This window comes from Myzus persicae, unplaced genomic scaffold (assembly GCF_001856785.1).
Source record: "Myzus persicae strain clone G006 unplaced genomic scaffold, MPER_G0061.0, whole genome shotgun sequence".
NCBI lineage: Eukaryota > Metazoa > Arthropoda > Insecta > Hemiptera > Aphididae > Myzus > Myzus persicae.
In genome coordinates this window covers 5,129-32,757 of record NW_019100587.1, presented here as the reverse complement: position 1 = coordinate 32,757, position 27,629 = coordinate 5,129, and the positions used below count along the sequence as shown (strand labels likewise).

The 27,629-nt window shown below is 29.3% G+C and overlaps 3 protein-coding genes and 2 pseudogenes across 3 annotated transcripts; all 5 read left to right on the top strand.

Moving 5' to 3' along the window:
• Positions 1 to 478: 478 nt before the first annotated feature.
• LOC111035360 lies at positions 479 to 13,610 on the top strand (annotated as a pseudogene).
• Positions 13,611 to 15,050: 1,440 nt separating this feature from the next.
• On the top strand, positions 15,051 to 16,945 carry LOC111035344. The gene is made up of 2 exons (XM_022316930.1): positions 15,051 to 16,529; positions 16,667 to 16,945. Exons 1-2 carry the CDS (start codon positions 15,051 to 15,053, stop codon positions 16,943 to 16,945), a joined length of 1,758 nt encoding a protein of 585 aa, XP_022172622.1.
• Positions 16,946 to 17,032: 87 nt separating this feature from the next.
• LOC111035337 lies at positions 17,033 to 18,342 on the top strand. Its single transcript, XM_022316921.1, has 2 exons — positions 17,033 to 17,640; positions 17,724 to 18,342. The coding sequence occupies exons 1-2, from the start codon at positions 17,033 to 17,035 to the stop codon at positions 18,340 to 18,342; spliced, it is 1,227 nt and encodes a 408-aa protein (XP_022172613.1).
• Positions 18,343 to 18,384: 42 nt separating this feature from the next.
• Positions 18,385 to 19,224, top strand: LOC111035330. Its single transcript, XM_022316908.1, has one exon. It carries the CDS (start codon positions 18,385 to 18,387, stop codon positions 19,222 to 19,224), a length of 840 nt encoding a protein of 279 aa, XP_022172600.1.
• Positions 19,225 to 22,743: 3,519 nt separating this feature from the next.
• Positions 22,744 to 25,557, top strand: LOC111035351 (annotated as a pseudogene).
• Positions 25,558 to 27,629: the final 2,072 nt, after the last annotated feature.

Genomic DNA, 27,629 nt, shown 5'->3' with positions numbered 1-27,629 from the left:
GAATTTTTTATTTTTTGTCAGTCATTAATATAAGCATGTTTTATACATGATGTAATTTTAAATGTTTAATAAATGGCACATAAGAGGTCTATGTACCTACATGAGTTGTCTCTGTCTTAAGAAAGCATAACATACTAAAAGGTGGATTTAGCAGTTCCAACAATTTGTGAATTGGATTTTAGATAATGTTCTTACAATTTTAAACAAGTTTCATAATTGGTCAATTCACTCTAAGTATAAGCTAACAAGTAACAATAAAAAATAGGATCTGCTGAAAATAAATTTAGGTTCGTAATGTGTAAATAAGATTGAGATAATAAGCGAGTATGACATCCTTTTGAAGAGAATAATATTAATGTATTATGGCAAAAATCTTATATTGAATAATAAATAATGTCATATTATGATAGTAAGCCGTTTCGTTTTATTTATAAAGTATGCAGTATAATATTTTATTTTTTTCAGAACATAAATAAAAATGTGGCATGAACTAAAAGTACTTATTTGGAAAAGCTTGCAATTACGCAAAACACATTGGTTAAATACTATCATTGAAATATTAATACCGTGTTTGTTATTTTATTTTATGATTTATATTAGCTCATTAGATTTAAATGATGAAACATTTGAACCTAAAATTATAAGCCAAAGTATACCAAGCCCTATTTCTGAAGACATTTTGTATAGAAATTTTATTACTTTTCAATCATTGGTACATTTTATATATTCTCCGCAAACCATTGAAACCGAACAAATTATGAACTCTGTAAAAACAAAATTGAATATTTTGCCCCAAAACATTGAAACAGCTATTAATGAAGATGAAATGATAAACAAATTTAAAAGCAAATTTAATAGCAGTCAAAGAAAGTCAAGTCATAGTGGATTTGGAATTTTTTTTGAAGAAATTATAAAATCTAAGGTTTTAAAATACAAGATAAGTAGCACAGATGAATTGTGGGAAACAGATCAATTGTTTCCACTAAATGAAATACCTGGACCTATGAATTATGGTGAAAAATACCTATATATGGGATTTTTAGCACTACAATTAACCTTAGACAAAGCTTTTATTTTGTTAAGTGCCCACAATAAGAGTGGTCTGAATATAAATGACTATAATTTAGAAATTCAATCATATCCTTATGCAAGTTACTCAGAAGGTTCAACATCTAAAACTTCATTTGGAGAGTTTTTTCCGTTATTTACTGTTTTAAGTTTTTTGTTAATGTGTGCCAATACAATTAAAAGAGTCGTTGAAGAAAAAGACTCGGGCATAAAAGAATTAATGAAAATTATGGGTCTTAAACCATGGATGATATGGACAGGATGGATATTACACAATTTTTTTATATATGCGATATCAATCACAGTTATCACATATATTTGTTGTTTTGGCCAAACAAAGCTATTAAATTATACAAATCCATTACTCTTTTGGATTTTTTTAATGATGTATATGATTGCTGGAGTATTTTTTTGTTTTGCAATTAGTAGTTTGTTTAATCAGCCATTAATTGCTTTAATTGTTGGTAGTAGTGTATGGTGTTTCTCTTATATATTACCCAACAATTTAGCAATACATTCTTCAAGCATTCTAATTCAAACGCTATTCACATTACTTCCAAATTATGCAGTATCAACAGCTTATACAGCTATATTGTCACTTGAAACTCAAGGAAAAGGTCTTCAAATCTCCACTCTATTTAATACTGGAAAAGGCAGTAACAATTTTTCGGTTGCCTTAATTTTACTGATTTTTGTTGTTGATTGTCTCTTATATGGATTTTTTGCTTGGTACATTGACTCAGTCATGCCTGGAAAATTTGGTGTTGCAAAGCCATTTAATTTCTTGTGTATGAGTATATGGCCAAAAAATAAGACCGAAGTTATTGTAATGGCTCCCATCAGTAAAAGCAACAGTAGGCTCTTTGAAAAACCTCCAAACAATTATGAAGTTGGAATTAGTGTACAAAACTTACATAAACATTTTGGAAATTTCCATGCAGTTAATGGAGTAAATTTGGATCTATATAAAGGTGAAATTACTGTTCTTTTGGGTCACAATGGTGCTGGAAAAACAACCACAATGTCAATAATAACAGGTAGTTTGATTTTATATTTTATAATAATTATTATTATACAGCTACACTAATTTAATTTATTTATGAAAGGGTTATTTTCCCCAACATACGGTACTGTAATTGTTAATGGGAATGATATATTTAGTAACATTGATGATTTTAGACGAGATCTTGGCTTATGCCCTCAACATAATTTACTTTTCTCTTATTTAACTACTCTGGATCATTTAATATTTTTTGGAATGGTATGTTTTAAATGTTAAATTTATAATATCTTAAGAAAATTATAACCCTTCTGTAATTTAATTTAGCTGAAAGGTTTGTTATTGAAAAACGCAAAATTAAAGGGTTTACAATTGCTTCGACTTTTAAATATATTGCACAAGAAAGATGTTCTAGTGAGTAATCTTTCTGGAGGAATGAAACGAAAGGTATCTCTTGCAATTGCTTTAGTTGGAAATCCTAGCGTAAGATATTAATGTTAATACCATGTAATATTTTAAATTCATAATTTATTAGAAATAACTATCATTATTTGATTTTCAGATACTAATATTAGACGAACCAACATCTGGAATGGATCCTGAATCCCGAAGAGAAATGTGGGATTTGCTTATAGTATGATAATTGGTTTATCTTTAATTCTTTAAATTGTATTTATTAGATTTAAGTGTGTATAATATGTTTAATTTATCTTAATTTGCAGCAGAAAATGTAACTGTGAGAGGGTGTAACTGTAGTAAATTTGTAGGATAAGACATTTTTTTATTAATGATTCACAAAAAAAAGTATTTACACAAAAAAATCATTAAAACATGAATTTATATGCTCGAACCCATGAAATATGCAAAAAATAAGATTTTGTATTTGAACTATAACAAAATGAGTCAAAACATATTTTGGATGAATTCATTTTATTTTACAGTGTAGCAAAAAAAAAAAAAACATGCAAATTCATTAAATTTACAGTACTAGCAATAACATATCAATTTGGTAAAAATTCAAAAAATTTGTGTTATTCTAAGTTCATATTAGGTCATTTGTTTAGAGCTTCAAGTCATCTGCCCCAAACATAATTATCTATTTTCATTTTATCTTTTTATTTGAATTGACTTTGTTCATGGTATAATTTGGTACTTATGCATATATTATTAACAATATTTTTAAGATTTCTGAACTTGGTCAAAACAATTTATTATATTAGTAAATAAATAATATTTTTATTTGAAATTTATTTTAATAATATCTCTCTCTGATACATATTGAACTCGATATAATACATTTAAAACTTTATTAGTCTTTTAGAGGACTAAGAACTATTTTGCTAACAACACATTTTATGGAAGAAGCTGATGTCCTTGGTGACAGGATTGCTATCATGGACCATGGACAAGTAAAATGTTATGGCTCTACATTATTTTTAAAAAAAGCTTATGGTAGGAATGAAATTAATCAATAGGAACATTACAAAATAATCATACATTTCATAAAAATGAACAGGAACTGGTTATAATTTGACAATTGTAAAAGAAGAACAATGTGATGAGTCTAAAATTATAGAAGCAATTAAAAACATTATACCAGAAGCAGAAGTTCAAAGCTCATCGACTGCTCAAGTTATCATTAATTTGCCTAATGAAACCACTGATAACTTTCCAGATCTATTTGAAACATTAGAAATTAATAGAGATACATTCTATATAAAAGGAATGGGCATATCTTGTACAACAATGGAAGAAGTTTTTATAAAGTAATCTTTTTATGAGGAAGCCATACAGACATGTGTTGTCTCTGTCTTAAAAACGTTCACCATACCAAATTGTATATTAACAATAATCCATTTTACTCTGTTTTATTTCAAATATTAGATTAAATTACCTATGACAAAATTTAAACATAAGATTATTATAATTATTCAGGGCTTCTTGGAAGATTTTATTGATAGTATTATGTGTACGTACCTAAGTTATTTTCATTTTGAAATGTACAAAAAATGCCTCTTAATAAAAGTATCAATAAAAGACTCCGAGATGCCTAGATAATAATTTTACCCTTAAAGTACATAACAGGTCAATTCACTCTAATTTTAGTATTTAGAAAATATATTATTGTGAACATAAAATTTAGCATGTTGTAAGTTTGTAAGATGGAGACAGCACGTGCAGGTGTAGTATCCTCTTAATTATAAGACCATTTGTAAATGTTACTTTTGTAAGGTTAATGTAATAATATTAATACTACCATAAATTCAATGAACAACATATACATGATTTAATAAACTATGTATTAAATTGTCACTCATTTAGTTATATTTATCATTTGACATTTCCTTCAATTAATTGGCATCATCCAATAGATAAAATATTTTTTCTTAAAACTAGCAAGAAGTTTAACTTAAACCCTGTCTATATCATTATTGGTCACTGCCTCCTGGACATTCAGCCTACATCCACATATTATATGTATTATATCGGTTTACTCGATTTTTAGTGAATATTTGAACATTTTTTTTCTAGTTTATATTTTTGAGAGCATTAATATTCAATCTTAAATATTTCATTTTTAATTGAGTTTTTGCTGATCTTAATAAAGCATCAATTGAAAATTAACTCAAAGATCATTGATAATTATTGGTACAAAACTTATATACGTATAAAATTTATTTAATTATCTATTAAATAAAAAGATTTTATACTGACCATACTTTAATATAGTTTGTGTGACGGGAATAAGAAATTATACTTTTTGACTTGTTACTTAGAAAAAAAAATGTTTATTTACTATAGATCTGAACAAATTATACCAGATAATGAAGATAATACATCATTAATAAACACACCAGTAGATACTGGTAGTTACCAGTTGGTTATAACCAAAGAAGTTGATTGTAATGTTTATGAAGTGACCAATCTTGTACAACAGTATGTGCCTGAATTTATTTTGATGGCTGACACAGAAGCACAAATTATATTTAGTCTACCAACTGGGAAAAAGAATCAATTTGGTGCCCTATTTTCTGCCATTGAATTTCAAAAACAAAATTTCAACTTAAAAAGTGTTAAAATCACTAATCCAACTACGGGCGACATTTATTTAAAGTAATTTTTTAATTTATAATCTCATGAAACTTTATACTAATTTATATTTTTTTAAATATTTAAACTTTAATAGAGGGTAGACAATAAAAATAACTTTTCATTGAATTAATGATTTGGTGATGTACGGTTTGAATTTCACCAAGCTTTTAATATTCTGTCATTTGCCCTATATTTCATTATTGTGTTTAACTGATGGTTGGTTGTTTTTGTGAAACAATTATGTGTTATTTAATATGTATTGCCTATTATATCTTACAGTTCAAATGTTATTGTTTAAAAAATGTTGGTAATTTTTCACTATAATTTGAAGTGTATTAATTTTAATTTACCTGAAATAAATAATTTAAATTATTGTGTAAATTCCTAATTTTATTATACTCATATAATATAATATAGCTTTGTGTACATTTATCGTGGGTCTTGTATATACGTACCACATGAGATTTTTTAACACATTTAAGTCTTCTAATTTTTAGTTCAGTTACAACTGGATATGATGGAGATGAACCTAAAGAACCATCTAATAATGATGTCACACAAAGTAAATATAATTTTAAATTCCGTATTTCTATGAAATTCTGAAACAAAATTAAATATACTGTAGGTAAACAAATTAAAGCTTCCCCTAAATGACATTCTTTATATGGCTTAAATTTAAAACAGTAAATAAATGTTGCATTATAAATGAATAAACTATTAATTTGAATATTTATATGATAATTATATTGTATTCATAGTTTAAAATAAAATATTGGGTGTATACTTTGATATTTACTACCATCTACTACACTTTAATACACAGACAATGCCTGTATGATACTCCTTCATGGCTTAGTTTTTGATTCTTATTTGAATATTTTTAAATTAGGGGTTTATCCAAACATGAAACTTTTATATTAGTCTTACATTTTAAGTATATTGTGTAATATTTGATATTATATTGCTAGGTTTGTCACTTAGTGAGTTTCAAAAATTTAAAAACAAACAATAGCTTGTTAATCAACTACAAGTAATATATTTACATTTAAGAACCTTGCTGGTATACACATAGGTTAGGCTTTTTGGTACTGAGTAATGTAATTTTTTTAATGTATTTTCTTCATTATCTATTAAGCCTTATAATTTAGAGATTTTTATAATGTTTAAAGCTATAAGGTAAATTTAAATGGGAAAAATAATAATTAATGAAATACAAAAATTGTATTTATGTTAAGCAATAAAATTCCAGTACAGCCCATGAAAATATACAAGAATGATAGTTGAAAACAACAAAACACTGTTATATTATTTTTTATTTATAATTTATATTTTTTATTTTATCGAAACATTTAAATTTGTCCACAACAACATCACCTTAAAAAGCAATTTTATAAACTTTATAAATAAAAATACAATCTGAAATAATAATTCTTTAATATTTTATTACATTATTATAACGTTTTAGTTATTAATTAATGCTGACCATTGATTAATCATTTTTTAGTTTTTATGCCACAATATGCAAGTGGAGTAAATTTAATGAAAAATCAGTTCAAAGTATTGTTGGAAAAAAAAGCAATTTATACGTATAGGAGATGGATTCCATCATTATTTTTTGTAAGTTATAATTGTATTCTCTATTGGTACAGGTTTGTCATTTACTCGCTACCACCATTCAAAAGGCAACCATTTGATATTTTTTATCACAGTTTTAAATTGAAAGTAAAAATCAGTATAGTGGCTCAGTGTAATATAGGTAGTAGGTTTTGAGATTACGTTGCCATTGAATAGATCACTGTAGTGAATATGTTAAATTTGAATTAAATTTTAAGTCATTGTAAACAATGAAAATGATTGTCACACTATGTTTTTAAGGATATTTTTTTTTATACATTATTGTTGTTTAATTAATATTATAGTTTATAGTAGGCACTCATTTTTCTAAAATCAAATCAAATTAAATATAATAATTATGGCTGTAATTAACTTATAAGACTATTCTGACATACCATAGAACAATATGAATATGTCCATGGTATAAATAGCTTACAATTAATCTAAATATTTTGATAATATTCTTGTGTAGAGTAAATAACATTATACTAAATAATTCCAAGTCCCTACAATAATATTTTTTGAATAAAAATAATAAAACGGCTAAAAATTTTAGGTACTTACTACTTATTTACCTATTTTTAATTTAAATATTTCATATGGTAAAAATGTGAATTCAAAAAGTCTTTGTAAAAAATGTTATTTCTATGTATTTTAATATTTTTATGTTATTGAGAAATTGCATAAAATAAATATTGCGAAAATATCTTAAGAGAGATATTGAACTACATTTTTAATTTGTATGTCCTAATATAAAAATTGTATCAACATATTAATATAAATAAACTATAAAGATCTCAATAAAATGGTTATACCTTGTCCATAAAATGCCAATTTATATATTTTCAAAGAAGTTCTCACAAATTAAAAGTTCTAATACTTACATATGGGGGTTTTTTTTTAATTGCAATAAAAATGTAATAACAAATTTTCTTTTATCAAACACTATTACAATATATTATTCCCGTTTTCTTCTAATTATAATGAAAGTAAGTATAGACAATTTTTATTTTTAACTTTCTAAAATACCAACTACATCCAACTTTTTAACTTAAGCTACCTTGAAGATGTAGTTAAATACATTTTTTGTAGAATGAAAATGACTGAAAAAAATATAATTAAGATACACATTCATTATTGTCAACAATTAATTGATGCACAGTAAATAACTAATATTTCATAATAATATTATACCTATTATAAGTACACAAACAAATGTCCATTAAGTTCCTTACTTACAATATCGGGTGTTTGTTGTGTTCTAAATATTATAGTATGGTGTGCTAGCAGGGTGACAAATAAATGGCATTTAATAACTAATTTTATTCTCATTATTTCAAGGGTATTGGACCGATTCTGTTGGGCTTGTTAGCTATGATATCAACTAATGGTTTAATCTATACATCAGTTGCATCGAAAGGTTTAAAAATGGCATTAAGTACCTACAAGGATAGCAGTGTATATTACCGTGCTGAAGATAACTCCCCTGAAAATTTGGAACCAACATTTGTAGAAATTTCTAAAATAAATAAAGCTACTGTCAATGAAATATCATCAGAAAAGAATATAATTAATGGTAAGATTAATATAACCATTACTTATATACTAGGTAAATGTATCTCAATTTATAATAAAATAAATTAAGTAGAACTTAGTAACTATATAAGTGGAATTTTTTTCTTAAACAATTTTCATCACCCATCATATTGTATTTATAAAATAAGACATTTACAATAAAATGGCAGCATGAGTTATAGTTATAGTTAAAATTAATATTTTATGATAGTTTTTTTCAGAGCTGACTTGTAGGTTTTTAAACATTTGAAATGTGATATTAATAAGTGTTCTAAAAAAAATACTGGATAGGTATTTAGAAACTACTAGGTACCTAATCAAAAATAGTTGTAGTAGCATCAAAATATTAACAACTCAAAAAATTAACTGGTATCTCTAATAACTTTGTTAAACAATTTTTTACATACTAAATCTGATCTATATTATTAATATATGTTATATATTTATATTTACTTTATATATAAAGAGTCTCTACGAAAAAAAAAACTCTGTGACCTTATACTAGTATACAAGTAGCCAGTAGGTAGTTTTCTTATGACAAATCAATGTTATGATTGTTATCAATATAATATATACATCATGAAGACAAGATGGACTAATAAATCTACTCTGCATGGTATATATTATACAATCATGAATAATAAGTTAAAATGGTTCTACTGTCTTACTACCTATGACCTATGTATATGATATTACAGATTTAACTTTAAAGCTGGGCTTACATTTTAATATTGGGAAAACAGATATATAAAATGTGCACTGGTGGAAACAATTTCAAATTATAGATTTGGGTTATTAAGATATCATTTTATATTAATTATTTTATTTTTTCTAATAGATTAATTTTGTTATTGAAACTTTATACGTTGGTATAGCTAACTGTATACCCCGGTTTCTACTGATATTATCAAACACATTAAAATACACTTCACTTAAGGCTAAAAGTACATGAAATGTTGGTGGTGGTGGGGGGGGGGGTGAATACATACAATAATAATAATAATAGAAACGTACCCACCACCTAGTGGGGAAACCGCCTAACCATCAGTATGTCAGCGCTTCTAGTGTTAATCTGTCTCCCCAATAGGTCTCTACATTTTTGTATGTTGTATGAAGCGTCAAGTACATTGGGCATATAAATAAAAATATGTCTAGGCATCTTTAATTACTGTTTTGACATCATAATGTAAATTGAATATATAATAAAAATATTATAATTTTTTTAGGTCCACCTATATTATCACAATTTAAATTTTATTTAAACTATGATTATTAGATATTGTTTCAAATAATTTAATAATATATTAGGTACCTATGCAAGGTCTCAATTGATTTGTCCACTATCATAATATGCTGATTTTTTGTTCTATTTAAGGTTTAAATCTATAGAATAAATATTAAAATTATATTACTTAAATATTAATGTATTGAAATGAATATTAATAATGAATATTAATATTATATAACTAGTCACATTTTAAATTGTGAATACAAAACTGTGCAGTATAAAAATAAGAAGTTAAATAAAATAAAAGTTAAACAAAAGTAAAAAAAGGTGTAAAAAAAATTAAAATAAAAAGTAAACAGAATATATTTAATAGAACATTTTGAATGCAATAAACAATCTTCTTTCTTTTGTAATAGCTAAATATATTTTACATCAACAAAAGTTATACCACTTATTTGGTAAAAAAACAATTAGCTTATAAGTTATAATATATTGTAACTCGGAATCTGTAATGTTTTATAATTGTCAATAAAACTTAAAAGACACACAAATCAGCCAACAAATTTGAATTATGTATTCATAATTTTATGTCAAATTAAAAATACATTTAATAGTGAAATATTGTTTTATAGAACTATTAAAAATGTGCAAAGAAGACGTATTAAATTACAGAACAAATATTATGATTGCTGGTGACTTTAACAGAACAAAATCAACTCTATTATACAATAATATCGCTATTCATACTCCAGCAATTGCAATAAATCTCTATTCTAATGCTCTATTAAAAAAGCTGTCCGGAAATTATGAATCATATATTTCAACTGTTAATGAACCAATTAAAATGGATAGTACTGTATGGTATTTATCATAATTAAATATACAATGAAGATATAATATTTTTTTTTTTAGAATGAATGTAATGAATCATTAGCTATTACATTAGTGTTTCTTTGGATCACTACTTTCACGCCTGGTTTACTGTATTTAGTAGGATATTTTATAGCATTACCATTAAATGAAAGAGTAAGTGGAATCAAACACTTACAAATGATGACTAAACTTTCGCCAATCATGTATTGGGGTACTTGTTTTATTTGGGACTATTTTTGTTACATAATTGTGGTTTTATTAACATTGACCGTTATGTATTTATCGGACGAAAACAACATATTTACTGGTTTAAATGAAGTTGGTAAGTAAATCTACTATACTATACATTTTCAATCAAGGTTAATAAATGTGTGAATTAAATATGATTTTTATAGGTGCTCTATTCACATTAATACTTATTTATGGATGGAGTGCAATATTCTATGCATATGTATACAGCTATTTAAAAAAGACACTAATCAGCTCCATGTTATTGTACATTGCATTTAATTTTATATTGGGTAATTGTTATATATATTTTTATGAGTAATAGTCATTAGCCATTACATTATTAATAATGTTGAGATTAATCTATTTACAGGATTGTTTACATGTATTTTCTTAATCATATTGAAAGACTTCATAAGAGATAAAAATAAAATTGATTTCTTTAACACTTTAAATATAATAAGGTTAATAATTTTGATTATTCCACATTTTTCATATTCATTGTGTATATCAGGATTTCTACACATAACATGGGAAAATCATATGTGTACAGTATGTAAATCATCTAAAATAATTGAAAAGTGTGGAGGTTAGTTTTTATTTGTATTTTTTTGGTTTATGTCAACTGTCATTAGTTTTTATACTATACTTTAACATTTTAGCTATTGGTTCCGAACGTAAAAGTTATTTTGTTTTCAAATCTGATGAAGATCCTAATGGAATACTACAAGAAACTTTATTTTTATTATTTAGTAGCATAATCTACATATCCATTATATTATTGTTTGATTACAAAATATTTGATTGGTTATATCAGTTTGTTTTTAACAAAATCTATGGCACTGGTGTTAGTTATAGAGATATTAACGAAGATCCAGATGTTGAAAGAGAAAGAGACAAAGTAGTTACAGCTAAAACTCATTCAAGTAATGAAACATTTTTGTAAACGAATCACTAGTAAATTTGACTAAAATGTATGTTTACATTCTAGATAGTGATTTATTACCATTATTGGTGGTCGATGACTTAGTTAAAAAGTTTAGTTTTAAATTCACTGGTGTTAGGGGTATAAGTTTTGTCGTTTACCCTGGAGAATGTTTTGGATTACTCGGTGTGAACGGTGCAGGTAAAACAACTACATTCCGAATTTTAACTGGTGATACATTTCCTTCAAAAGGTGACGCTTCTATTCTTATTGATACTGATAAGTTGTACGAACTCAGCTCTGATATGAATCAGGTTAATAAAAAAAAAAATAGAAAACAATAGTAGGAGTAAAAATGTTTATATGAATTAATTAATAATGCTGTATAGTATGTTTCTTTGATTGGTTATTGTCCTCAATTCGATGCGATAAATGATGAACTTACTGGAAAAGAAACTTTAAAACTAATGGCAATTTTGAGAGGAATATCGCCGACAGACACCAAAGAGCATGTTGATAAATGGATTAGACTTTTAGGTATGTAAATTTATTAGGAAAGAACCTTTTAGGAAACAGCTATTACAGCCAAATCATTAAATTGTTTTTTTTTTTTTGAAAATTTGAAAATTTGAATAGGTAATAATGTTCTTGTCAGAATTTGTATTATAATTATAATTGTTATAGGACTTGAAGAACATAAAGATCGACTCTGTGGGACATATAGTGGTGGAAATAAGAGAAAATTAAACACTGCAATCGCATTAATTGGAGATCCTCCTGTTGTGTTTTTGGATGAACCCACTAGTGGAGTAGATCCCGTGGCAAGACGTAATTTATGGCAATTATTAGCTGCTAGTCGAAGAGGTGGACAAGCCGTTGTACTTACATCGCATAGGTAAAAACATTGTGTAAACAATATCCATACTGAGATATAATTCTTTGATTTACATAATTAGTATGGACGAATGTGAAGCACTTTGCAACCGTTTGACAATAATGGTGGATGGTGTATTGAAATGTATTGGTAATATACAATATTTGAAAAATCGTTATGGACAAGGATTTACAATAATGGTAAAACTACGTAATACTGACAATTTCAATGTTACTGAACTAAAATCTGATATAGAAAGTCAGTTTACTTCAGACATTAGCTTAAAAGATGAACATAAGGTGAGATTGAGCTATTATGGTTTTATTTTATTTAAGTAGGTACTTAAGGTTAACTAATTACCAAATCAGCGGTCCAAACTATGCATTACACTACTTTAATTACAGTACCTTATGAGAAAACGGCCTATGCGAAAAATTAATATTATTTACAATTTATTGCAATCAAATTTTGTAAGGACTTAGACTCATTACTAATTATATTGTTCACACTGTATTAATAATGTTTATATATTATAAAAATGAAATAGGTACATATAAACTGAAAAAAGCAAAAATTTCATAAAAAACTGATTCAATTGTCAATAACGCCAATGTAAAACACCTTTGTTGGTCCATAGTTTACCTTAAATATATTTTGTAATTATTAATATTATTTTCCGACTATAATTTATGAAACAAATGTACATTGTTGAACTATAATAATTGCTCTTAATAGGGCATAATTATATTTAAAATATAATATGAATATATTTATTTTTTGATACAATTAATACACAATAATATGTCATTAAAAATTGACCTCCCCAAAAATGGACCAAACTATTTGTCACCAAAAGTAACAAGGTATACTTGCCCCTTCTCTAAATACGTGTCAGAGTGTACATGTATAAATGTATTGATATTAAAATGTTATTTATGTTGCAGGGTTTATTGCATTATCATATAACTAATCCAAATATACTATTGTCCGAGATATTTGGTAAGATGAAAGCAATTAAAGAAAATTATACTGTAATTGAAGACTTTACTGTTAGTGACACAACCCTTGAACAAGTATTCATTGCATTTGCAAAGAAACGGGCAGTTATAAGTACAACAGCATAAGACCTTGTTCATACTACTTTTGCATAATATATCACTATTCAATTTACTTGGAATACTTTTCTTATTGTTATTTTAGTATTACAAATACACAGAATTTTTCTACCTTCAAAATAAAACTGATTTATTAAATCTGGACATTTATAATTTATAAAAGCGAAAAAAAAATAATAATAAGTAATTTTAACCATTCTTATTAATTAATCAAAAATTAAATTCATAATGACCTACAGAATGCCATATATATTATAAAAAAAATGTAGGTATAAATATTAGTTAAGGTACAAAATCGATGATAATCAGTATTTGAATGTGATGTAAATTTTTCGATTGAATCTTTCCATTTTATGAATGGTTTGCTTACTAGAGATCCAATATTTGATTAGAACCTTTGTTAACATAATCTTTACTAAACAAAACATAGTATTTACAAAAGACGCCAGAATAAATATTGAATTTAAAACATTACTTTTAAAAATATTTTTATTGGAGGTCGAAGATTTATTTTGAAATAATTGATTTGAAACAGTTCCAATGTCAATAATACTAGTACTCACAATATTTGATGCATCAATTATTGATGTACTTTCATGATGATTTAAAAGCGCACTAGTAAATGGTTGTTTTTGGTTTAAAAAAATTGTCAAGGGCTCCTCTCTTCATTTGATTATTAAAAAACAAAAAAACGAAACAGAAACGAGCACAGAAATAAAACTTAATAAAATTTACCGTAGGTACGTTTTTGTGAAAGTAGATAAACATCGACAGACGACAGACGAGTGTGGTATAATATATTTTGTCTTAAATTGTATACGCGATACGATTAGTATAACAATAAAAGATAAAATTTACTATTTAGTCAGTTGATAAAGGATAATCATGATTGTTATATTACAAATCAATGTCTATCTTAAGAGGACGTGATACCTGCATGTGTTGTCTTTGTTTTACAAGTGCGTAACATAGCAAATTTTACGCTCAGCAGAACACGTGTAGCTCCTTTTGTTTAAATATTAGTGCGAATTGACCTTTTATAAAATCTAAAGGTAAGATTATTATCTAGTCAACCTCATAGGTTTTTTATTATATTTTAATTTTAACGCGAGTTATGAGTATTTTAAAATTGTAAATTTTTTATACATTTTAAAATACTTATAATTCAGATCACCAAATCTTTGGTGACAAACCGTTATGATAATGAGCGTCTTATTCTACAAGTACACTTACAACATTTGTTCAATCAACCACACATTCAAAGTGAAGCGGTTAGTTCTTTGAAGGCGTTGGTTGATACAACAAATAAACATCTTAGAGCCTTAATAGTATTAAAACAACCTATTGAGTCGTGGGATACAATTGTAATTTACTTTATATCATCCCGTTAACCAAATGAACTCAGAAAGGCATGAGAAATTGAATCATCTGCCTATGAGTATCCATCTTGGTCACAAATGTGTAAATTTATGGAAAAAAGAATACATGTGTTAGATTTATTACAACTACAATCATCTAGTACACCCAAATCTAAGCTTACCAACAAATTCAACAGTCGAGCATCAACTCATACTGTGACTGCAGCACAAGGTAATAAGCAGCCATGCAATATTTGTTCGCAGCATCATATTATTTATCAGTGTAATTTATTTATGAAGTCAACAGCAAGTGAGCGACATGCATTGGCTAAGAAGGCCAAATTGTGTATAAATTGTCTACGGGCCTCACATTCTTCCAGTCAATGCTCATCTGACAAAACATGTGAAGAATGTGGTGGTAAACACCATACACTTCTACACTTTGGTGACTCTAAGGACGATAAAAATACTTCTGAAGTGCTCACGTTGACTATCAATACACAACCATCAACATCTAGTGGGATAGACGCTGTGGCAGTCAATCATGATGCGTTAAGAGAAAAGTCAACTGACATATTATCAACAGCAGTAGTGCGCGTACATGGACCAAGTGGACGGTTAGAACTATGCCGTGCATTAATAGGCACTGCTTCAGAATCACATTTTATTACTAAAGCCTTAGCAAGTCGGTTAGGTTTAAAAACATTGCATCATCCAATGATAATTGATGGTGTATCAAATGCTTCTACAACCACATCTCAAGTTTCAACGTTCAATATTTCTCCTAGAACGAATGGTAGACAAATAAAGTTAACTGCCTTAGTGTCTCCTAAGATAACTGTTGATCTACCCACTGTAGCCGTGGATATTTCACAGTGGACTCATTTGGAACAGGTTGAGTTAGCGGATCCAACATTCCATGTGCCTAACAAAATCGACTTACTCATAAGTGCTGAATACAGTTTGGATATAATGTTAGATTGTAAAATACAAGGACCCAAAGATACGCCGTCGTTACACAATTCTATCTTTGGCTTGATAGTATGTGGAAAATTAACTAAACCTCACAATGATCTATCCATGTTTAAGTCAGTCACGTGTTGTACCACTACAGTTGAATCACTTGTGAACCGATTTTGGGAACTGGAAGAGGTACCACGCCTTACATGTATACCCAAAGAAGACCGACAGTGTGAAAAGCTCTTCGTTGAGACATTTACTCGAGACAGCTCTGGTTGTTATACTGTAAGACTTCCTTTTGTTAAAAAATCCCCGCTAGTGAATAATTCTTACCAGCTCGCTGTTCAACGCTTGAAGAAAGTCGAGAGAAGTCTGCAGACCAAACCTGCCTTACATCAGCTCCAAAAAGACTTCATGAGTGATTATGAAACAACCAACCACATGACAATAGTTGATTCCACTAGCCCACGTCCGATCATATTCATTCCACATCATCAAGTCTTAAACCCATCAAGTACCACTACTAAGCTTCGTGTTGAGTTCGATGGATCGTGCACTATGGACACAGGAAACTCATTGAACGAACTACTTCACAACGGACAAAAATTACAAAAAAAGGTAATTGACATATTAATCCGTTTCCGTCTACCTCGTTATGTTATTACCGCAGATATTCGACAGATGTTCCGACAAATCTTAGTACACCCCATCGATCGTGTCTACCAAGGTATTGCCTGGCGTCTAAATGAATCTAGTCCAATAAGAAGTTATACCTTAAATACGGTGACTTATGGGCTTATCACATCAGTACATCACCATATCATGTTTTACGAGTCCTGAAGCAATTGGCCTACGACGAGCAAGGGACTCATCCTGAAGCATCTGCGGTGCTACAGCGAGATTTCTATGTAGATGAAGTAATGACCGGACGAGATGATATTACTGCCACAATCAAGCTACACCAGGAGCTGCTGCACTTGCTCGCCCGAGGTGGGAATTACGTAAGTGGGCCACCAACTGCGAAACAGTTTTAACGCACATTCCTACAGCACTAAGAGCCACTCAACTAACACTGATCGACCACATGGATCCGTCAATCAAACTATTGGGTATTTGTTGGAATGCTCAACGAGATACGTTCTCATTTCATGTTGAATTCCAAGGTTGGTGAAACATTTACTAAACGTCTATTACTTTCGGAAATTGCGAGGATTTTTGATCCGTATGGATGGTTAAGCCCACTTGTGATCGTGGCGAAGATCATTTTGCAACACCCGTGGAAGAACAAGTTGGATTGGGACGACCCGCTGCTAGACACAATGAGCAAATGGTGGTCGGATCATCGATCTTCCTACAGTGCTCTTCGCTCCTTTGAATTACCACGACATTGCAATGACGAACACACTCGGGTAACCACATATAGTCTGCGCGGTTACAGTGACAGTTCGGAACAAGCTTATGCTGTTGCTCTTTACCTAGTGTCGGTGTTTCCTGATGGCGAATCATCATCACATTTAGTTCTGTCTAAGACCAGAGTCGCACCTCTAAAGACCCAATCAATACCAAGGCCTGAGTTGTGTGGTGCTACGTTGTTAGCATCCTTGACCAAACACCTACTAGAGGCACTGTCTACAATCAAAATTGAATCAATCAACTTGTGGACGGATTCTACCATCAACAGTGGATTCAGAGTGATCCACACCGGTGGACCACCCTCGTATCCAATCGAGTGAGTCAAATTCAAACCTGGTGCCCATCAGCGGTGTGGCGGCATGTCCCGTCCCAAGACAATCAAGCGGACCTGGCCTCCAGGGACCTGTCAGGTGATCAACTCATTACGAATGCCTTGTGGTGGCATGGTCCACAATGGCTATTACCTCCCAATCCATGGCCACAGTCTACGTTTGAATGTGAGGATCACAATCAAACTCGTCAAGAGGAACGTAAACCACATGTAACCACACATGTGACCACACATGTGACCACAGAAGTTGACGCGTTTAACTCCAACTTTCTAGCTAAGTATTCGGATTTGACTCTTCACTTAACTGGATTACCAACTGTGTGTGAATGGCGATCAGCCAACTTAAAATGGATCCGGTTAGTACAAGAGGAATGCTTTCCACTCGACATTCATCAGCTACAACTGGGTCTCCCCGTCAAGTCATCCAGTACTTTGGTCAGTCTACACCCCTTCCTTGACGTAGCAGGGGTCTTACACGTTGGTGGTGGACTCACTCAATCTAGTTTACCTTATTACATGAGGCATCCAGTTCTCTTACCAAAGGCACATCTGTACACAACAATGGTCATACTCTCCATCCACCTTCTCCACCAGCATGCTGGTCTCAATGTCACTATGTCTCTGGTGCGGCAGAAGTATTGGGTTGTACACGGGCGCAGCATCATCAGAAAGGTTCTTCATGATTGATTTAAGTGTTACAGATTTCGACAAGTCAAAACCCACCAACTCATGGCTGACTTACCTGCCTGTAGAGTTGATTATGCACCAGTGTTCAGTCATTGTGGAGTTGATTTTGCCGGACCTTCCATTACTAAACCCTCAGTTGGACGTTCAAGAATTGTGTACAAAACATATTTATCTCTCTTTATCTGCCTGACCACCAAGGCTGTACACCTAGAAATAGTGATTGACTTATCAGCAGATACCTTCATCGCCACACTGAAACGTTTTGTTGCCAGGCGAGGCTATCCAACTAAAATGAATAGTGATAATGGTACAAATTTTACTAGTACACATTATAAACTACATGGGGTGTATAAACTGTTGTGCTCTCAACAATTGAACTCAGCCCTGAACACTTTCTGTTTGCCCAGAGAGATAGACTGGCACTTTATCCCACCAGCCTCACCCCATTTTGGTGGTATTTGGGAAGCTAATATCAAATCTTGTAAACGCATACTCCAACGCATAACTCTTAATAGTGTCTTTGTATGTGAAGAATTATACACACTATTTTGTCAAGTCGAAGAGCAACTTAACTCTCGACCACTTTGCCCCGCCAGTATGGAAGCCACTGATTACTCAGCACTGACTCCCGGGCATTTCTTGTTAGGTAAAGCTCCTATTTCACTACCTGAAGTCAACATTCCTGAGCCAACACCTACCGATCGACTCACCAGGTGGAATAGAATACAGAAACTACAGCAGTCCTTTTGGAAACAATGGTCTCAAGATTATCTGGCTACACTACAACAACGTTCTAAATGGACAACTTCCCAGCCTAACCTTCAAGTCAACTATCTGTCCTCCTCGAGAAAGAAAATATGGCTCCCACTCAGTGGCCCCTAGCCAGAATCCTCCAGGTGCATCCCAATCCTGCAGACCACCTTTCTTTTGAACCATAAAAACCAGTTTGTTGATATGTGTTAGAAAACATTTGTTCAACTTTTTTACGATCAACATGGACATTTGCATAAAAAAATCAATTTCATCTTGTGATTTACCTTCAATCAACTTCAGGTACTCTTTATCATTGAATAGTACAGAACTATTTGTTTCTAAAATATAATTTAATAGGTCTTGTTCCGAAATGGTTAATGTTTTTTCATTTTGTATTTCTGGTATTTCATGTCGTCCAAACTTATGAATAGCAAATTTTGAATCAGGAAATCCTAATGAAATATACATATACTATATCATTTGAATAATAGAATCTAACTTATATGGAAGTACTGTATAAAGTATAACCACTATAGTCTATAATTTAGTTTTGGATTGGAAAATAATTAAGTACTCTAGAGTTGTATAAACAAATAAACTTTTTTAAAACTTTTTGTTATTGGAGCATATTAACTTAACTTAACTGAGTTAAAAAAAATCATTAACTTGCCCAGACTTGCAGTGAAATACTTTACAACACTAGAAAGACCTCTAAAAATTATTTTTACCTAATAAAAACTCTTGTACAATTTTGTCTTTTAAGTCATCAAGTATATTATCATCATCTGGTAGGGTTTGGCTGTACCTAGACTTCATAGGTTGAACATGACAGAACTCTTCTAATGAAACTGCTTTATACATGTTTTTCGAAGTAGAACTATTTTTCCCCCATTGTCGAGGAAGACCAGTACAGCTCCACAGCTCCAATTCATTTTCAGGGGTCCTATTTTAAAATTAAATACATAGGTATTAAAAAATAATAATATGAAAATAAATAATGAATCTTTTATGGGTTTCTAAAATCTAGTAGATAGGTACATACTTTTGCAGTTTTAACATTAAGCCCACAACATGTTTGCATTTCCCTGTTCCCGCTTTACATGAGCATTTCGCGGACAAAACATCTTTCGTATTTGAAACAATAACTTCAAGCTAGGACAGGTAGGTAGGTAACAAAAATAAAATTTAAAAATAGTAAATAGTAATTACTAACTTTGTAAGAATCATATAAATTATTAGATTTATGCTTTACCAAAATGTGATGGCATACATTTATAGTATACAAAAATTTTAAAATCACCAATGTACTGAATGATGTCAGTTATTTCTATTACTGATTCAAACATTTTAACAAAATAGACAGACTAAAAGCAGACTAAAACAACTTTATTATGACTATTGACTAATGAAAAATATAACATGTGTATCACTAATATCGACTAGTGCGCTACCTATATTTTCTTTCAATCTTGAATCTTGGTTCATGCTTAATACACTATCTGTCTCTGAATACAACTCACACTTATCAACACAAGGTCTCTATGCCGTGTTTTTCTTGGTCAACGCCAATTTTGCAGCCGCTTAGTCATTGAGTGCATAATAAAATTCATAATTTTAGTTTGGTTTAGTGTAGTGTATATTAGCGTGGTGCAAATTAAGAACAGGACGGTGTACGAACTATGAAATCTCAAACGTGAAAGGTATAATTACTAAATTAGTCAATCATTTTGTCTGCTGTAGTGGTCCAGCCCACAGATTGTGGTTTACAAGATGAATGATGACAAGGTGTAATAATTTCTAAGTCAATTTTAGATTATTATGAACATAGACTTTATTTGACATGTAAAACTGATAGAATATTTTTATAACACTGAAATTTATCAGAGAGTCGACTGGCGTGAAGGTGCTCGTACTGGCTTTGGTAAATCAAGTCTAAATATCGGGTGACTGGGTCCCTGTTTTATAGGCATAATCTCCACTCCTCTCCTAACGATAAGATAGCGCTGACCACGTTTACTATAGCACGTGTGCGTACGGTTTCCAGGAAACAGCCGCCTCCTATGCGGTTGCCGCTGTCAACATATTAGACATATTATCTGACGGCTATTTAATTAAAATAAAATAATATTTATTATATTTAATATATATGCCCATAGATATTTATGTTTTTAATTATCTTCATATATCTTTCACAACGCAATTTAGGTTGTTGAATTTTCAGAACTGCGCACCCAATTATTTTAGTTGTTATTTCTAAATCTTTCAAGGCGCTTTCTTGAGGTCAATCACATCCTAGTGTGAACCAACTCGTGCGTTCCCCTGGCTATCTTAAGCATATATGTATATGACGGGACATCAGTACATGCACTGCCATGAACCAACAGATTTTTGACACTAATGGCGATTCCACGCGATTTTACTATTCAGGCGGCCTGTACATTTATTGAAACACTTGAACCATCCGGCCTTGGGGGTACAGCAATATATTAGTCTGTTTAAGTACAACATGTTACTATTTTTTATTAAACTTACATCTCATTTTCGATTTGATTCCGAACAACTTCTTTGCTTGAACCAACTAGTCTCACTTGAGTTACTGGGCTCATAATGGACTTTTAGAAGTACAGTCTTAATCACTATCATCAACGATCTTTTAACTAAGTCTAGCCCTAGTCCTCGATGATATTAATTTCTACGTTGTACCATACCTACTCCAACGCTCATTTTCCCAACAAGTATTAAGCCTTGTAATTTCAATTTTGCAAGTGGACATATTTGTTGTCAGCGTTGTAAAGCCACATCAATTATATTATATTTGAAGTTTATAACGATAAAAATAATAATAATTTTTGCAAAAAAAGTACACAATACACTTATAAAATAGACAAATAAACAATATGCAACCCTCCCTGTAAGCATAGCTTGTATTGTGAGAGTAGAGTTCAGTTCATAAGATGTAATTTGTATTTAAAATATTGTAAAAGTCCAGATTTTACAAAAAAAATTTAAATTCCTTAACATTTTTGAAGTTAAATAAATTAATATTCAATTTCTTACATAAATTTGACCTTACTATTGATGTACATTGCGAACCAAAAGTTTTATTACTACTCGACACAATATATGCTATAATTGATATGATGAAGGTACTCATTAGTTTTTATATTATTGCTTAAGATATTAGTATTGAAATCACCACGTATAATTACACATTGTTTATTATTAAATTTTGATAATTATAAATTGAAATGAATTAAAAAGTTATTTACAATATCGTTAGGCGATCCATAAATTCCATATACTGTTACATGTTTAAATCTAATAATTAATGAAACTTCTAAAGCATTACAACTATTAAGGATGCGTTTATTTTAATTTAAAACAAGTATATCATCTATAATAAACATAGAAACGACATCACTTTTATTGAGCAAAGCTGCAGATTTAATATTGATATAACAATTTAATTTGAAGTTGAAATCAAATAATAACCATGTTTCACATACAATTATAACATAAAAACCACAGTTTTAAACATTTAAATACAACAAAAGTTCATCTAAATGTGCATTAATACTACTAATGTTTAAAGATAAAAATACATACCTATATACCTACTATTATAATTAATAGAAAATTGACGTAAATAATTTAATATCCTACTGTTAGCATTACAACTATTATAAAACTTACCTTGTATATCAAGAAGGGCATCAAGAGTCATAAAGTAGGTATATAGTATAAAAATGTTGGTCTAATACACTATAAAAGATTAAGATAAGAAACAATCATCAAATTTTCTATTGATATCCATATGTTGTGATTGCAGCGATGAAATGACTTTTTAATAAACTTATTTACATCTGATTTCCTCATAAATACTCTTTCCGAAGTAGACCATACATATCTGTATGAATATTCTTTAGCTTACAGTTTGGAAACCCAAAATAACTTTTGATAAGTTGTGGTTAACTCATAATTTATGAAAACTATGTATTTTATTAGCTTTTAATGAATTATAACTCTCAGAATGATTTAACATTTTTTTAAAGAATCTCATCTTTGATTATTTTATTTTTAAAACAAACAACTAGTTTACCATTATCATGTTTTGGATTCATTCGGAAGGCATTACTAATTTCATCAACCGGACAATTGGCATTTAAAATAGATGATACTTTTTATATAATATCAGAATGATTTTTATTTTTTGTCATAGGAACCCCAATTATCATAATATTATTACACACTAATTTTAGTTCAAGTACTTAAGCATTAAGCATACTTTAGGTTGCAATTTTGTTTTCATTTAATTCTTGTTGATAAGTTTATCAACTAATATTATTATTATTTTTGTATAATGAGGTTTAAGGCAGCAGTGATGAAGCGTTCAGGCTGTGGTTCTGTGAACCTCGATTCCAGTGATGTACAAACTGCATTCCACTTCAACATGAATCAACGGTCTCCAGAAATATCTCGATCCAAAGCTAGACTTGGAATACAACTATTAGGCAACAGTCTCAAACTTAGTCCTCAAACATTAAAAAATGCTCGCATCTATTACAATATGGCATTGAAAAAGAACTTAATGTCAGGAATAAAGTCTAACCTGACCCATGCAGCATCTGTTTCTATAGCTTGTCGTATAGAAGGCACTATGCACGTGCTATTAGATGTAGCTTATGCCAGTGGAGTTAATGCACTTGCTTTGGGAAAAATATACCTGAGAATGATACAAAAATTGACTTTGACAGAGCTTAGCCTTGATCCCAGTGTTTTCCTACCGCGTTGTATTGATTCTTTACATTTTGGAAATAAAGCCCAGATTGTGTATACAACAGCGATGCGATTATTGCAAAGAATGACAAAAGACTCAATTCATACAGGTAAATAATCAAGATTCCTATTGCTTATTATATTATTTTTGCTATACAACATCTATTCATTGTAATGATCATAGCCATAGTACCATAGTAACTTAACCAGTGGTGGTCCAACTTTTTTCATTATGATCTACTGAAAATATTTTTTTTCTTCAAGAATTGACTAATGTAAATTAATTTTTGTTTTTAAGTCTATCACTAATATTAATAATAAACATACTGCTTATATAAATAATATAATTCAAGTGAAAAATGATCTAAAAATAAGAGTTTCACATTAAATTTCAAAATAATTTCAAATTAAATTAATATAATACTGTTGGTGTGTAGAAGTGTGTCATTGCAATAAATCGTAGACCAATTAATAATAATCTGAGGGATGGTTACTAACTGCCATATGAAGTGGTAATTTTAAATGATCGTCAGAAATTATAGTTCAGTATCCAGCTTTTACAAGTTTCATGTGAGAAAATACCATTTCAGACAAACAGATTAATCTGAAATATGCATATTTCATGTAACTATATCTACTAAACATGTAATAATAAGTTGTAAAAAAGATTCAACTTTTAAATTGTAGAAGATTAACTGTTTGGCAGCCACTGTCTTATCGCAAGAAAATATTTAATTTAAGAACTCGGCACTTTCAAGACAGGCAGTTGGTTGTAGATGTGTATACTTTGTATATATTTACAATTTGTAACTATGTTATTTTGAAAAATATTCAATAAATTTAATTCAATATTAATTTATATCTAATCTTTTGTTTAATATTTTAGGTAGAAGACCGGTGTATGTGGTGCAGCTTTATTGATTTCATTGCATTTGCACAATTTTAACCATACTACTGATGACATTATTAAAGTTGTTAACTGTCGAAAGAATACTTTGAACAAATGTTTATTGGAGTTCAAAAATGAATTGTCTAGTATTTTGTCTGCAGAACAGTTTATAACTGTTGACTTGGAAGATATCCATGATCCTCCATCATACCAAGTAGCTCGTGCTAAAGACAAGGAGCAAATAGACAAGATTTTCGAAGCAAATAAAAATCAAAATGTGATTGACAAAATAAAATCCATAAATGATAAAGAAAAAAATTCTACAGTTTTAGGGGACAAATTGGTAGAAATTCCAGCAGCAGCAGCATTCCCTGAACTAGAGGACAGTTGCAAATCTGGCAATACAGGGTCTTTGTTAGAAAGTATGGGTTTATCTGAAAATAAACGGTCTTATGAAGAAGACAACGATCCATTGTCTGACATTGTAATAGATGAAGACAAATATATTCTGTCTAAGAAAAGCTATGAACTTAAAAAAAAATGTGGACAGAAATGTTTGGTGCTGATTACAAAATGATGCAATTGAGAAGGAGAGAAAAATCAAAGAGAAAGGAGAAGGTTATCAGAGCTAAAGAAAATAAAGTAAAAAATTCAGTACTAACATCTGCAAAGGCGGAACTGAAACTGTAGAATCAGTGTTGGAAAAGAAAAAACTATCATTAAAAGTCAATTATGATATGCTTAACAATTTTGACAGTTTTATTAATTCTGATTCTTCATCCACACCTGAACTGTAACTTATATTATTTTATAATAATATAAGTTATAAATTTTATTTTTTTATATTTAGTTATTATATAAATTAGGCATGTAAATATTAATTTTTTTCTACTTTACAAATTTTTATATTATTTAACGATTGCATACAAATTGCGTCTTTAAATACAAAAATATACATTGCAACATCCAAGTAGCATGTTGCGTACATTATTCTCAGTCGCTTAAAAACCCATGGACGTAACTCAGACAAAATATTAATCATGGATTTAGAAATAGTACAGTTAACAATGAAAATAATTAGATGAGGTAGTAGTATAATAAACTCTTATTTCTTATATATAACAAGCATTTATGAAGGAAGCTTTTTGTCTAACTACATTCAATTTGTAAGAAACTAAATTGTATTTTTATTAATTTTTAAGTAATTATTTTAAATCATTGAGATTATAACATTTGTGATTTTTTGTATACATTTGCTTTATTTAAAGGGTACATAAAGCCTAATCCAAAATTGTATTTTGTCTCTTTATTTAATCCTGGGGCTAAGTAAAATTATCCATATATACAAGCAAAACTATTTGGAAAATAAAAATAAAAATGTCTAAGAATGGAGCAAAATTGGCTTAAGACACTGTAGGAGATTCAGTTTGATTAAATTATAAACTATAATATATTAAATAGTTATAAAATTATAAATCATAAAGGAAGCATAGTGTCATCTTCATTTGAATACTTTAAACAGCTGTATTATACTATTTTTTCTTAATTTGTTTATACTAAATACATTACAAGTATATTAGAAAATAATATTATGCTATACTTCTCATAGTCTATAGAAATATTATTGTTTCATAACATCATAATTAATTAATTCTGTTAGCCCACTTAGAATATAATAACTAGGGCTCAGTACTTCTAGAAGTTTGCATGTTTTTAAATAATCATTAAAAACATAGCTAAGTAATATAGAAATTTGTTTCATAGCAATACAAGTTTATATTTAAAATTTATAGTTGCATATTTTGCATATTTGACCATATTTCATTTATAAGTGCATATTTGACCATTTTTCATTTTGTTAGTGCATATTTGATTATTTGGAGTAAGTTTTTTAGTTTTATGAAAAAAATATTATTTTAAATGGATTTCCTGTTTGCATTTTTCTTGCCTATCATTATAACTGTATTGTTACTTATCGGTATACCACACTCGTGATTCCCGATATGCGATATGCCGATAATGATACCAAAAAAACATTTTATAAACTATGACTAGTTGTAGATAGATGCCAGACGGTCCCGTGAATAGTAATAGTTGACAGTTGGTGTTGTGCATTCTTTGTATTTTGGTTTCGTGAAGTGTTTTTTCTTTCAAGTGAGCAAATAATAAAATAATTAAAAAATGCCTAGACTTAAACCAGTTAAGCCTTTTAATCGGCTTAACGATTTTGTAAAAGAATATTATTTTATTTTAATAACATATTTATTGATTCTTTAAGGCATAAATGCATGGATATTTTAAGGTTTTTAAGGGCATGAAGTCCCTGCCCTAATAATAACTAGTAAGCAGGGCTTATAAGTTGAAACATTTGCATGTTTTACTTGTCACACAGGAAAACATAATAACTGAGATACAAATTTTTTGTATAACAATAGTAATAAATATTGTTTTTGCATATTTTGGGTATAAAAGAATATTTGGAATATAGTACATTTTTACAGTTATTAACGCATATTTTTTTATAAATAAATATGTTTCAACAAAAAATATTTGACTTTTTTTTTCTTATATACTCTCCAATTTACAAACTTGCAGTATTTGTTACATTTTTTTTCTATTCTCGTCCAACCACAGGTTATATACAGGGTGATTCAAAATTTATGTTACAGCCATTTTAACATATAAATATTCAAATTAGTGATAAATGTATGGTACAAAAGTTTTTTGATTTAGAAACATCTATTATGATTTCCCAATTTTGTAATTGTTAACAACATTTTAGGGGGGTTTTGGGGGGTCAACTTTAGAAATTCAAATGGAAACCTATATTTTTTTTGCAATCATAATGTGGGGGAATTTTTTTAATGAA

What these genes read in the sequence shown, in the direction of transcription:
- LOC111035330 (XM_022316908.1), top strand. Translation starts at nt 18,385, where the DNA reads ATGGCTGACTTACCTGCCTGTAGAGTTGATTATGCACCAGTGTTCAGT.
- LOC111035344 (XM_022316930.1), top strand. Translation starts at nt 15,051, where the DNA reads ATGTGTAAATTTATGGAAAAAAGAATACATGTGTTAGATTTATTACAA. An exon ending in GACAAAAATTACAAAAAAAG is followed by an intron (nt 16,530 to 16,666) that starts GTAATTGACATA and finishes AAATGAATCTAG; the next exon opens with TCCAATAAGAAGTTATACCT.
- LOC111035337 (XM_022316921.1), top strand. Translation starts at nt 17,033, where the DNA reads ATGCTCAACGAGATACGTTCTCATTTCATGTTGAATTCCAAGGTTGGT. An exon ending in CCACCCTCGTATCCAATCGA is followed by an intron (nt 17,641 to 17,723) that starts GTGAGTCAAATT and finishes CCTGGCCTCCAG; the next exon opens with GGACCTGTCAGGTGATCAAC.